Below are 15,085 nucleotides of genomic sequence, written 5' to 3'. Positions count from 1 at the left end.
TGGTTACCAAACATTTGCTTTTCCATCTCCATGTGAATTGCCTTCCCCCTCTTTGAAGTCCCAAACCACTACCCTCAACATCTTTTGTCTTTAGCTGAAGATGGTATTTAAGGTGAGGATTTCATCCTTTTTGGCGAATTACTCAGTTCTTGGTCTCTCCCATGTATACATGTTATCAAACTTTTGCTTGATTTTTGTCCTGTTAATTTGTCTCATGTATATTTAATTCACACAGCAGCTAGAAGAACATAGAAGGGTAGAGAAAAATTTCTTCCTCCTGACAGTTTAAAATACTACACACACGTAGAGAGTGAAAAGATTATCAAAATGTTTATAACTGTTGATGCTGGATAATGGGTATGTAGGAGTTCATTGTAGTATTCTTTTTACCTCTGTATATGACTGAGACGTTCTGTAATAAAAAGTTTTCTTTTTTTAGTTAACATATAATTGCAAAATCCAATCCCCTTCACTTGTCACTGGACTAGGACAATGTAATTTATTTTGGTTATTGATAACAGAGTTTAATTTAAATAAAACGCTTTGTTACAGTAATACATTTAAATTGAAAAGCAGTAGACATAAGTTTAAAGGAAAGAAACTTTAGAAAATGTTTACAATATAATGTTTACTGTTAAAGAGCAAGATACAATATTGTAAATATATATGACACCAACTCTGTAAAATATGAAAGCATAAATATATGCACAGGACAAAAAAAATACTAGAAGGAAATACAACAAAATGAAAACAAAGTTTATCTGTCAGTGATGAGTTTATGGATGATTTTTCCTTTTTTGATACATTCTTCTCCACTAACGAGTTTTCTAAAATGAGTACAAATTAAATGAATAATCAGAAAAAGAAAGCAAATATACATATTTGCTTTCTTTATATATATATATATATATATATATGGCGTTATAATTCTGATAAGGCAGAATAGACAGTCTGAATGCTGTTCAGAAGAAAATAAACACTTAGCTAAAACTCTTTATACTAAACATTGGTTCTAAAGAAACTCTTGGGTGGGGTTTGATTTCATATGCCTCAGACAACATCATCACTGATATGAAAGACACATACATTCTTATGCCTATAACTGGAGAAATTTTTTTTTTTTTTTTGGTATGTAATCTTTTTCAGAACTTACCTGACAAGAACCAATACCTTGAGATTTGTCTCCAGGGATTTAAAACTCCCTGGGACATCCCTGTTGACATAATAGGTTCATAATTTTACCAGAGAAATCTTTCCCAAATGAATGCAAAGCCAGGCACCTACCCTGGACCCAAGATTTCACCTCTTGATTCTCAGCGCTAACCTTAAAAGCAAATTTCAGAAATTATTTTCTGTGACATAATCTAAAAGAGAACTACTTGCAGTAATATTAATCCCACAAAGCATAACTCCAACAATTCCGGTAGTACAGTAAGAATTCATTTTCTGGTAACTAATTATTTTTCCCTAAGTCAGTGACACCACCCTCTCTTGATAAATTCTGAAATATAAAAACCCCAAAACTACATTGGAAGTATCACTGAAGATTAAAATCATAATCAGTACTTAAAAGATTCTCAAAAGTTTCCCCCAAGAGAAAAATTTTACTTACTTTCACTTCCACAGTCTTCCCTCCATGTTCAATATGTCTCTCCACATATTCAGAGGACAGCAAATCACTGCAACAGAAAGAAATGATGATGAAAGAGGACCTTGAAAATCACCATTAAGTTTACAACATTCCAGCTTGAATGATTCTTTTTGTTTGTTTTGTTTTGTTTTTTTCTTTTATAAATTTATTTATTTATTTTTGGCTGCGTTGGGTCTTCATTGCTGGGCGCGGGCTTTCTCTAGTTGCGGCGAGTGGGGGCTACTCTGTTGCAGTGGGCGGGCTTCTCACTGCGGTGGCTTCTCTTGTTGTAGAGCACAGGCTCTAGACGCATGAGCTCAGAAGTTGTGGCTCGCGGGCTCTAGAATGCAGGCTCAGTAGCTGTGGCACATGGGCTTAGTTGCTTCACAGCATGTGGGATCGTCCCAGACCAGGGCTCGAACCCGTGTTCCCTGCATTGGCAGGCGGATTCTTAACCACTGCGCCACCAGGGAAGCCCAGCTTGAATGATTCTTTAATCCAGATTTTAAAACAAAAATAAAACTTTATAGGTCTCTCTCTCTCTCTCTCTCTCTCTCTCTCTCTCTCTCTCTCTCTCTCACACACACACACACACACACAGCCTAGTACTTGTAAAAGGATATGAGGCTAAACTGACTAAATCACCTGTCACCCCGTTGCTTAGCAGAGCTAGTTCCACCAATCTAGTTCAGCAATTCTAGGAAACTACCATTATTTTTAAGACATCTTATTCTTCCCTTTTTTACTTTAGCTTTTTTGTGTGTGAAGATTTTTATTTAAGTTTTTATTATACCTTACATCCTTCTTTGCTGTTTCTCTCCCCTAACCTTTGAATAGTGGGGTACGCCTAGGAGGCTTAGTCTCCCTACATTCCTTGGTGCTCTTTTCCTATCTCATGTCTTTAAGTATTAAGATGTTGTCAATTTCTAAATATATATTTCTAATTCAGACCTTTTCTCAAACTGTAGATGTAACTGCCTACTGGACATCACTGCTTAAATATCTAACAGGCATCTCAAACTTAACATGCCAAGGCTGAATTCTCTGACCCTCACCCATTCCCCATCACCTGCTCAGCCCACAGCCTTCCACAACAGCTAACATCAACACCATCATTTCAACTGCTTTGCCCAAAACTGAAATTATTGACTCTTCTCACACCCCACATCCTTGCTTTAGCTTTTTATCAAACACTTTTGATTTACTACCATACTTTACCATTTCTCATATGTTACGTGTGATATTTTATCTAACAAAATATTAGTTTCCCCCACAAAAAAATTAAACAGAGGCAAAGAAAGTTAGAAGAAATGAAAAAGAATATACTTTCAGCATTTTAAAACAAGCTTTTTTGAAATCTCTCCTAAACAACCACCACCTTCTTGTATAATTTTTAAATGTTTACATCATCTTAAATATACTTCTCTTTAATTCTATATAAGAGGAAAAAATTTCCCCTTTAACAGAGGCACCTCAAGGCACAACTCCAATAAACAGTCTTAAAGTCTTTAAATTTTTAAAGCAGTAAAATGTAGATAAAATTTACATTAATAAATAAAAATATAAACTTCTAAATCTACCCCTCTATTAATAAACATTCACCCAACTAAAAAACTGTGTTTCACAGTGCTCTGAAGGTCACCATCCAAAATTGTCCCAATCATAAAAGAAGGTGAATTTCTAAGCACAAGAGCTACCATGATAAGCACTATGCCTACAGTTGCTTGGAATGTAAACAGAAAGATCAAACACGCATTACATTAATGCAGGCACGAGAGTCAGTTTCTTATAGTATCTGATGCTTACATTTCTATCTAGGTAACCTATAATTATAGTCTAAGTCCTTGTTTCATTTGTCTTTGGAATACATTTTCCTATTGACTCTACGGGGAAACAGCTAGAATACTCTAAGCTGCAAGTTGTAGAAAACACAACTAAAAGTGGCTTAAATAATCAGGACATTGATATCATTTCTTGTTAGAAATTCCAGGGCAGGTGTGATGTGAATTTGCTTCTGCAACTCTTCAATTCTGGTAGGTGAATACATTTAAAGTTTACAAAATATAGGCAAAACACTTTTTAAGATGTTTTAAATATAGATAAGTAGCTACTAAGCAAAATTTTGTTAGATGTGGGCAGAATGCATAAGATGTGTAAAGCATAAGTAAGAAGATCATATGTGTACCTCACATTGATAGAAAGGGATGGATGACCAAAAGATACGTAACATTTTTAAGGCACCTGGGTAATAAGTGTTCATGATATAACAAATATATAAAAGACGCTATATATGCAAGATATGCTTATACATAAACAGTTAATATTTATGAGGTCTTATTTCAACCACCTATTGGTAACACCCAAGATTTCTCAACTTCCACAATACTGACATTTCAGGCCAGATAATTCTTGGTCTTGGGGAGTATCTCATGCATTGTCACATGATTAGCAATATGCATGACCTCCACCCACTAGATGCCACATCACACACACACACACACACACACACACACACACACCAGCCATGACAATCACAAACGTCTCCAGACATTGCCAAATGTACACTGGGGGGTAAAACTACCCTGGTTAAGAACTGCTACTGACACCCATTCCTGCCCCATGTTTTCTCCGAACCAACAGAATTCATGGCTGTTCATCAAGCTAATTGGCAGGCTGTAGCTCCTGACCAAGCATATCTGTCCCTGTGTCTCTCAGATACAGCACGTGGGTGTCATTAGCTCAGGCCACCTTGCATCTGTGGAGCTTGCCCAAACCGCATCTCTGGTCCTTGTAACTACATATCAGCAGCGAAGGCAGATGCAGCAGAGAGAGAAGCAGATCCTAAGAATACAATGTATCCCAGTACACATTAGCTAGAGTGGTCCTTCCACCCCACTTGCACCCTATCCTAAGCGTGCTAACCTACCCTTTTCTTTCCTCTTGCTTCTCACTGTGTGCTTTAATTTGATTCAGCAAATTATGTGATTTGAGGATTTTAATTTGGTCTGTGAGGGCTTGCTGTTTGTTCCCTTACTTCTGGGATAGCTTGCTAGCTAGTATACTTGTAGGCAACCATTGCAGCAGAGTAATTTTCCACTGGACATCACAGCAGTTCCAGGGCTGGTTCATGTGGTAGCTCAGCACCATTAATGAGACCAGGAGCATGTCCATCCTTCTGCTCTGCCATCAGAATGGTGGGTGACGTGTACTTGTAACTGGCTCCTCTCATGACCCTAACATGGCTGCTGCAGATCTAAGCATCTCATGCAGATAAAGATATCCCAAGGTAAAAAAGCCTCGTATTTCTTTACAAGTCAGCAAACTCTCCACGAAAAGCCTCTAGCATTCATCTTCTCAAGTATGTTTTGCCAGGATTACATTACTTGGCCCTGCCAAAGCCAGTCTTTTTGTTGTTGTTGTTGCGGCCTCTCCCGCTGCGGAGCACAGGCTCCGGACGCACAGGCTCAGCGGCCATGGCTCACGAGCCCAGCCGCTCCGCGGCATGTGGGATCTTCCCGGACCGGGGCACGAACCCGTGTCCCCTGCATCGGCAGGCGGACTCTCAACCACTGCGCCACCAGGGAAGCCCCTGTCTTTTTTTTTTTTTAATATAATTTTTATCATGAGTATGTTGGATACTTCACAAATTTCCCAAGGTTTCGAACAAAATAGTGAAGCTTCATGGTCAAGATCTGCTGAAGCAAAACCTGTCATTGCTCCACCATCCACATCCCACTCTTTATCCAAGACCATACCCTCAACAGGAGAGGTACCAGACAGATGTCTGCAAAAAACTGCCCCCTAACCTTGCTATCAGTCTCCAACAACTTCTCCAGCAGTGAGAGCGAAAAATTACCCTACAGAGTTAGTGTTTATTAGCAGAGCCAGCCAGATTCCCTCTCTTGGGAATCTGAACTAGTAAATTCAGAAAAAAAGAATCATTCAGTGGATGAAGAAAAGAGAAACAGAAAGTCAAAAATAAGCAGTCACTTGAGAGAAACTGGGCTGTGCCAGTGGTGAATCCTGTTACCCAAAAAGTGGTTCCTCTCTTGGTGGATCTCAAGCCTAAGAGTGGGAGAAGGAAGAATTTATTACTTGCAGCAAGTAGGGAGGACACCAGGGATCTTTCCCAAAGCAGTGTCTCCCCCAAGAGCAAAACTGGGGAAGTTTTAAGCTAAGGTTACATGCATATTCATGAAAGGGCTTGAGGTGAAGAAAATTCAGCATAGAATTGGGGCAATGGTCAACAGAGTCCACACATTAGTCGATCGAAGTCATGAGGGTCAGAAAAGGTCAATATCATCATTCCTTAGGTTCCATTCCATAGGGTGGTTGAGTGCTCCAGGGGGATTTAAATTCTTCAAAACGGCTCAAGAAAGTGCTTGGGGCTAATCTTTACCACTGAAACAGAACTAGGAGTCTTTACAACTGATTTATTATCTTTGCTATTGTTACTTCTCTTGCCTGAAAACAGCTTACTCTTTGTTCCCTTAAGATCATTATTACTGAGATCTATTCAAGGGTAAGCACTGTGGCCAGGCTTAGATCATAAATGGCTTCTATGTCAAAAACCTGTATCTGGTCTTTTCCTCCAGCCCAGCCGTGATGTTGGATACCTTTCTCCTTCACTGCCCTGTGAGTAAACCCCCATTACTGGAGCCAGCAGGAGTGAGATCAAAAAGGAGGAGGGGGCTTCCCTGGTGGCGCAGTGGTTGAGAGCCCGCCTGCCGATACAGGGGACACGGGTTCGTGCCCCGGTCCGGGAAGATCCCACATGCCGTGGAGCGGCTGGGCCCGTGAGCCATGGCTGCTGAGCCTGCGCGTCCGGAGCCTGTGCTCTGCAACGCGAGACGCCGCAACAGTGAGAGACCCGCGTACCGCAAAAAAAAAAAAAAAAAAAAAAAAAAAGGGGGGGTGGGGAAGAATCGTATAGTAGTAGGAGTAATAATAATAATACTTTTTAAAAAAAACAAACAGCTTTTGAGTCTTCCAGGTATTCAAATTTCAAGGGAATATTTTTCTTTGAATTATAAAATCTAGGAATTAAGAGAGTATGAGTCACCACATGAATTACAGCAAAGAAAAGCCTCTGCTCAGGAATTATGCAGCTATTTCAATCAAGCCTCTATACCTACAAGTATTGCTAGAAAGGGCTGTCTGTAATTTAAACCAAAATCAGCCCATGCAATTTTTGGTTTTGTTTGTTTTCGGTATTGTGGAAGTCTGCTAAGTATCGTTATTTTAATTATTGGGCTGAAAAACCTTCTATTTAAAATGTCATTGTTTGCCGTCGTAGAGAATGGACTTGAGGACACAGGGAGGGAGAAGGGTAAACTGGGACTAAGTGAGAGGGTGGCACTGACATATATATACACTACCAAATGTAAAATAGATAGCTAGTGGGAAGGAGCTGCATAGCACAGGGAGATCAGAGGGGTAGGATAGGGAGGGTGGAAGGGAGACGCAAGCGGGAGGGAATATGGGGATATATGTATATGTATAGATAATTCACTTTGTTATACAGCAGAAACTAACACAACATTGAAAAGCAATTATACTCCAATAAAGATGTGTAAAAAAAAAAAAGTAATTTTTTCTTCTACTGAAGCATAAAATCCTTACTACCACCAACTTAGAACCTCAGTAAAAATTTCTGAAGCCTCCTAAAGTAGAGGTAATCAAAATTACCCTAAGTTCTATTTTTTTTTTAAGATCATTGTTTATCATTAAGTAGGAATCTACTTAATTTTAAGTGTGGGAAAATGAAGGATCTTCTTAACACATGGGAAATTTTATCTGACCGGGTAGAATTTGCTTCCTGTTAACAGCTAACTCAAAACTAATGTGTGAATGCTTCTTTGTGAATTTTGAAAGATGGAAGTGAAAATCATTTTCAGTCAAATTCTAAACCCTCTCATTTTCTAAAGGAAAGAGATGTTTTAAAAATTAGAAATGTATTCTGAGGCCCCTTTTTTAAAATTTATTTGCATGCCATAATATGCCTGGAATAAGCAAAACAAATACAATGTAAACATTTTCAGTCATAATAATGATTATCCTTTGTCTATTGTGCTACTGAATCAGAGGCAGCTGGTATAGTACAAAGGTTTTGGAATTTAAAAACAAAAGAGCAAATATTCTGATTTCCTATCCAAACGCTGCCATTTACTAACTATGTGACCTTGGCCAAGTTATTTAATCTTTATGAACACAATTTGCCCATATCTAAAATGAAGATAATAAAAATTTCTTTATAAAGTTGGTACGGTATTAAATCAGAACATATGTGAAAGGCCTCCCAAATCCTGATTTCAATTATCCCACTCCTTATTCATCATCTCCTATCCATCTTTCTCTAGAACTCGCACTTTAACTGTTTGTGTTACGGAACCCAGCTTCAGCTGGAAAGCCAGTACTTGAGAGACGCGTGTTGGTAGGAAAGAAAAGGCTGCTTTAATCAGGAGGCCAGCAACCTGGGGAGAAGGCAGACTTGTGACCAAAAACCAACTCCGAAGATTCTGCTTGACCATGAAAGTTTTTAAAGAGAGAATCATTTGGGGAGGGGGTCAGAGTCTTCATTATCTTCCACTGTGTGCAAACTTTCTTCTGATTGGTTGGTAGTGAGGTAACAGGGCGGTGCTCCAGGAATCTTGTGCTCAGCCTGAAGTTACCATCCTCCACCTGCGTGGGACCTTAGTTCCTACAAAAGAACTCAAAGGTATTGGGTATTATATTCCTTGAGGAGGAACCAGAACCCTCCTGCATTGCTGCACTATTGTTTCTTGACTGCTTCTCCTTTGTTTCTTCATTCCCTCCGTTCATTCCCTGATAAGCAACTGTTTGCCATTTGGAACTTGAGGAAGGTCAAGGGGGCTGAATGAAACCCATCACCTACAAACAAGAAATGGGGAAACAGAAAGGATTTATACCTAGGAGGGCCCCACGGGGTCCAGCTCCATTTCATTTGGAGACTTAAACCATTGACCCTACCTACTACTTTTTCACTGTCCTTCACCTCCCTCTGACACCCCCTAATCTAGCTTACAGTCCATGATTCATCATGAAAATCACTCCCTTCCTCCTCTCTCTCTCCACTATGCTCATTGGCCAAACCTCAACCATGGTAAAACTTAACTCTTCTACGAATCAAAGTCTGATCCCCTAGAAGCGGAACATCCTGAATGGTCGTACATTGAACCACGTAATTTATGACCACAATATCAAGTGGTTCCCCTTAACACAATACTGCCCATAAATCCACTAGTCCATTTTACTAGACAATTTACTCTGAGAAGACCCTTCCAAACTTTTCTCTCCTAAAATCTCCAAGGCATTTCTTGATCATCACTCCCTGCTGATGACCTCACTTCTGTATCCACTGAGAAAGTGGAAACAGAAAAGGGCTGCTTCATCTTTCCAATCCACCAACACCCCTGTTTTCTGAACCAGTCTCTGAAACAGACCAAGACACTATGGGGCCTTCCCAGGACAGAACTTCCTCCACGTCCACCGCCCACCTTTTGTCTGTAGAAAAACTTTAGCCAAATAATAAATTTAATGAGAGAAATGAGAAAATGCAGAAGCAAAGGAAAACAGTCAAATAATACCAAATAATAATAGTTTAGTCATTAAGAAAAGTCAAGGACCTTTAGTTCATCCTCAAGGGCTATAAATAATATTCTGAGCCACATCCTTGGAGCTGTTTTGTAGATACTGAAACCCCCACCAGGTGGAAGAAGTTAACTACAGGATGACCAGACTGTAGCCATGACATGAGCTGCCACAATTCTGAGCACTGGACTCAAGAAAACCAACGCTCCAACTGAAGATGAACTGTACCTAAAACAATCAAGATGATGCTGATCAGACCACCACATGGCTAATTTCAAGATGATAATCAGAGCTGACCGTGCTGTTCTGCGTGTAGCCCTTTCCCTCTGCATATACACCCCCGAAACTCCCCTTTAAAAGCTCTTGCCCACTGATCAACAGTGGAGAGTTGGGTTTTGGAAATGATTCTGCCTTCTCCCCCAGCTGCCAGCCTCCGCAGTAAAACAAACTTTTCTTTCTAGCAACACTTGCCTCTCCAGTATTGGCTTTCGAGGTGCGAGCAGCCAGACATCTCAAACTCAACATGGTTAATGCATAACTCTCTCAGCCAAATCGCAATAGTCAATTCCCAACTCAAAATGTATCCTACTAGTAACTTCACAGTGAAGAAAACTGGGGGACATCACCTTAACTGAGTTAACATTGCCAATAATGGAAGAAACCAAAATCATGGGCTCCCAAAGTGATGCACTGAGATGGATAAATCATCTACAGTATTCCCACTAAAAATGCATAAGAAAGAAAGAAACAAATGAATAGAGAAGCCTGAATCAGCAATAGCTTTTCAAAGAAATAGCTTCAGAGCAAAGATCTAATCCAAAGTGCTGCCATTCAAATGTGACCTCAAGGTCAAGATCAAATCAAGGGTATGGTTGTAAGACACTTTGATAAGACCTCAGAAGGACTTTTAATGCTGTTTTGCCTAGACTATATCATCTATATTTAAAAAGTTTCTGAGATTCTTAAGAGCCTGCCTATTATTGATAGATCCTCAGCTACACCATAAAGTTTCTAAGAACCTTAAGGTATGACTCATAGATATTCTCACCTAAACAAAAGACTTCTCAGAATCTTAAGGGCATCTTAACTCACAGTCCAAAGTAGAGAAAGGCCTATCTCAAGACGATTTGTGGATGTGGTTTTGTCTGATGGGGTAAATCCCTCAGATACACATGAAACCCACCAATGGAAACACCACCAGCTTGGATTAAAATGGATAAGTCAATTCAAACCTTTTACAGTCAGGAAGCAGACCTAGAAATATACTTAGATTAAGGCCTGGGTGATTTCTCATGGAAAAGAAATGGTGACTCAAAGGGTGGAACCAAGAACCAAAGGCAACCACTATCAGGAATTAGAACAGAGTTTTACTCAAGATACATTCCCTTTCCCAAAACGGGGCAATTGGTGACATACACCTGGCTGAATATCAGAATTTCAGAGGACCAATGATAGCTAGGTACCTCCTATTTCTCCCATTTTTAAATAGGAATATCCACTGCAATCATCCTGTCCTCATCTCCCCACTGTATACTGAGTGTATATGGAATAGATAACTTGTCATTTTAGTTCAAAGGTCTGTACCTGTGTTACTTCATCTAAAAGCCTTAATCAGATTGAGATGATAAGAATTTGAACCTTGAGTTTGAGCCTGATAGTATAATGGAATGAGATTTTTCAGGAAATCTTTGGAGGAATTAGTGCATTTTACATATATGGGAAACGTAAATAATTTGTGGTCAAAGGATAGACTGTGGTTGAACAAAAATGTCTAAAAATGCTTTGTGACTCCTCTCATGGTAAAGTGGAGACCATTTCTCCTTTCCTTGCATCTGAGCTGTTCCTATAACAAACACAATGAGACAGAAGTAATATTGCATAACATCTGAGATCTGCAACTTCCACTTCCATGCATATGGAACTCTCCATCTTTGAATATTTGAATCCATCCACCATGCTGTGAGGAAGTCTAAGCAACCACGTAACAAGGCCCTTGTAGAGGAGAACCAAAGTCCCTAGCTGATAGACCCAGCTGAATTTCCAGCCAGTGCTGGCACTAATGTCCAACCATGTGATTGAAGCCATTTTGGAACTTCCAGATGTAATAATGCCCCAGCTAACATCACATGAAGCAAAACTGCCCAGTCAACCCACAGAATTGTACAAAATAACACACTGTAAGGCGATAGGTTGATCATGCCTTCTTATTAGAACATTCAATGATTGTTTTACTGCACAACGTCATGTTTTCCTTAGAGCCGTCTACAGAGAATTCCCTGGCGGTCCAGTGGTTAGGACTTGGTGCTTTCACTGTCGGGGCCGAGGTTCGATCCCTGGTCGGGGAACTAAGATCCCACAAGCTGCATGGCAAGGCCATTTAAAAAAAAAAAAAAAAAAAAAAAAAAGAGCAGCCTCCAAATGAGTACAATATAATTTGTTTTGGATAATATTAACATACAGACAATTTAGGATTTTTCGACTTTATGATGGTACAAAAGCTATATGCATGCAGTAGAAACCATACTTCAAATTTTGAATTTCGATCATTTCCTGGCCTAGCAGTATGCTGTATGACACTCTCTCATGATGCAGTGAGCAGCAGCTCCCAGTCAGCCACGCAATCACGATGGTGACCAACCAATACACTTACAACTATTCCAAACCCATGCAACCTTTCTGTTTTTCACTTTCAATACAGTATTCAATAAATTACATGAGATGTTCAACACTTTATTATAAAACAGGTTTTGTGTTAGATGATTCTGCCCAACAGTAGACAAATGTAAGTGCTCTGAGCACATTTAAGGTAGGCTAGACTAAGCTATGATGTTCAGTAAGTTAGGTGTATTAAATGCATTTTAAACTTACAATGTACAATGGGTTTATCGAGACATAACCCAATCATAAGTCGAGGAAGATCTGCAAAAGAATCATAAAAGCTTCAAATATGACTATAATCCACCCAGTGAAGTAGTAAAAATTCCCATAGGTCATGGGTCACAATGGAAAATTAAGAGATTTCATTAGGTATTTAAGTCATGAAAAGCTTTTCAGAAGAACAGAACTGGGAAAACGAAAAATGTAAGGACTCAAATTTCATTATTTTATTTTATTTAAGAGGAATAAAAAATTACAAGCTTAGAAAGTTTTTTAAAAGAAAACATTTTTCCCATTCTCTCCATTCTCTGCATTGTTCCCCCCATTTCATCTTCTCTCTCTTTATTTTCTTATTCTGTCTAGCCAAGCATTAACCTTCCAGATCCTTTTGGCAAACTAGTCTTTGCTGAGAATCCTCACTACAGAAAATGGATAAATGTCCTGAACTTTCATACCACTGAGAATTAATCATCCAGTTTTTAGCTTTGTTTTGTGCAAAAACTGTTATCTATATCCTCAGTATGTAATAACTAGTACTTAAAATTCCTATTTTGTTTGAACTAAATTAAAGGGAAACTACAAATGTGAATTAAAAGCTTTTCCAAAATTTGCCTTTTAGATGAAAGTTTCATTTTATTGTTTTCCAATTTATAAACATGAAAATTCCTTTCCTGTTTATACACACGCAAGAGATTTTCTGTACACCCTTGTGGCTACAGGGGAAGCTACTTTAGCTATATTCTACTGAGGAAGTCATACTCTGATGAGAATTTTCAGGGAGCTTTCAGCGTGTATGCCAGGACTAGGGCACTTAAAGTAAATGTGGTTATGAAAGTTGAAATAGGCACTATCATTAACATTAGCTCTTATTTATAAAATCCTTATTCCTTATGCCTGGGCATCCCCACACCTACCAAATCAGAATCTCCTGAGTTTATTCTGATATATAAAAAATGTTACCAGGACATGAAAGTATAATCACATTAAGTCTACAAACATTCTAGTAAAATTCTATTAATATAATGGTGTGTTGACATATTCTGATCATTGTGACTCATTACCACACTGAAAGCCAAAGACATCAGGCAACACATTACAGCAAAGCAATTAAAAGAAGTCCCTGATAAATCTCATGGCACATAATCAACAGAGGGAGGCATGTTCCTCTCCATTACAACCAAATCAAGAACTAATTTTTTAAGAAGACAATTGCCAGACTTACTTCAAAACTTACTTAAATTTTGTGTGAGTACCCTAGAAATGGGAGATTTTGGTATTTTTATAAAGTTGCAAATTTTAGGTGTGGTTCAAATAAATTATATTAATTAAAGATTAAATTTTTATAATATTAATTAGTTGAAAATCAGCAAGGCAGAGCTAGCCTCAAATTCTCTCTATTGCCATCTGACTGATAAACATCTTTACCTTCTTTATCTCCTTCCTCTCCACATCCACATTCTAGGAGTGAGACCGTATCCCATGGCCAGACTCCATCCTCAGAGATCAACAGCCCAGGGCTCAAAATAAGACTGCTCCCCAACCCCATCTTCATGACCTTATGAGTTGGAGTCAAGTGGGAGTCCCAAATTCTGTTAGTTCCTGGCAAGAGAACATCTATCTACCATCAACTCAGTCTCATCACGGCCATATGCTTTAAAATCATCAAGATTAACTTAATGAGGCCCTTTATCCTCATTCATGTCTGCCACCTCAAGAAGCTCAGGCTCCCAAATCATCCTTCATCTCCAGCTCTCTAATCCACATAAGGTTCTGTCGCCCTTTCCAACCATCTCCAGATACCCTTTGATGATGTTTTCTGGAACTCACACATGCCATTAGCAAAATCCCCTATCTCCAGTCTCTTCCTTGAATATTTCCTTCACCATCTTACCCTGAGACCCAGCTCTCCAGTGGAGGAAATGCTTCTCCTGCAAACCCTGCACGTTTGGTGGGGGGAATGGGGATATCCTTCTTGCTTCTCATTGCCATGTCATGCCATTCTCCCTCATTCCACTAAAAACAACCCCACTTTATATCCTGTATCATCAGACTGTACCACCTATCATTGATTCCTGTAGTAATTTATTGCCTCCTGGTCACTTCCCCGCATTTCCCTGAAGATTTTAACTTCTAGTTTACAATCACACTCTCCAGCACTACCCCTGATACAATTACTGGTGATTTTTATATCTACTTAGGCGACTGTTCCAATTCTGGCTTCTCAGCTACTTGAACTCATCTCCTCCAATGATCTTCTCCATTCTACATCACCCACCCAACATATTCTCAAATTCAAGCATCTCACTCTCTGACCAACTCCATCCATCCTAGCTTTCTCTTTCAAAACTCCATTTCAGACCCCAATAAGACCCATAACCCACAAACTTACTACTATTTCACTTTCTTCACCTCCCTCATGTCTCACTCCCCTCCTTGCTCAGATTAAATTCAATCTTAATATTCAGTGCTTTGCAAATCTCCCTACCCATCTCCTAAAATCTGATTCTCCCTTCCCTAAACCAAGCCTAGTTGAAACAAACTCTTTACTGGCTTCATGCCCGCTCAGTGCAGCTGAAGGAAGCTGAAGAATAGCATATCATCAGGCTGACTGTGCTCACTTTACACGGAAAACCACTAACCTCAAGGGGTCCCTTAAAGCTGCCTGGCAATTATACTTCATTTTTCTAGGACATTTACTCCCCCAACTGTGTCTCAATACCATTTCACACCTTCTCCCTCTTTTCTCAAACCTCTAACATCTACCCCCCATCTGTTCTGAGTAAATGATTATGCTCCCTACATCACTGAGAAAAAAGCAATCAAAAGGTAAGTTCCATAGACTCCCATCACCACTTCGCTACACCAGCATCTGCACTCATATGCTCAGCCTTTCCTCCCGTCCTAGGAATTAGCTGTCCATGTAATTATTCAAAGCCAATCCCCACACTGGTCACCACAATCCATCCC

At 39.4% G+C, this 15,085-nt stretch overlaps 1 protein-coding gene across 3 annotated transcripts in view; it reads right to left on the bottom strand.

Annotated features, from left to right (window-relative positions):
- Window positions 1-15,085, bottom strand: part of ADAM22 (ADAM metallopeptidase domain 22) — a 238,855-nt gene that overhangs the window by 106,332 nt on the left and 117,438 nt on the right. For all 3 annotated transcript variants that reach the window (XM_032643825.1, XM_032643826.1, XM_032643824.1), the window contains one exon: window positions 1,613-1,679. In XM_032643825.1, coding sequence (XP_032499716.1) covers window positions 1,613-1,679 — 67 coding nt within the window. The remainder of the gene's footprint in view (window positions 1-1,612; window positions 1,680-15,085) is intronic.

This window comes from Phocoena sinus, chromosome 9 (assembly GCF_008692025.1).
Source record: "Phocoena sinus isolate mPhoSin1 chromosome 9, mPhoSin1.pri, whole genome shotgun sequence".
NCBI classification, from domain to species: domain Eukaryota; kingdom Metazoa; phylum Chordata; class Mammalia; order Artiodactyla; family Phocoenidae; genus Phocoena; species Phocoena sinus.
Note: the sequence above shows the minus strand (reverse complement) of the source record. Positions and strands in the feature narration are given on the sequence as shown.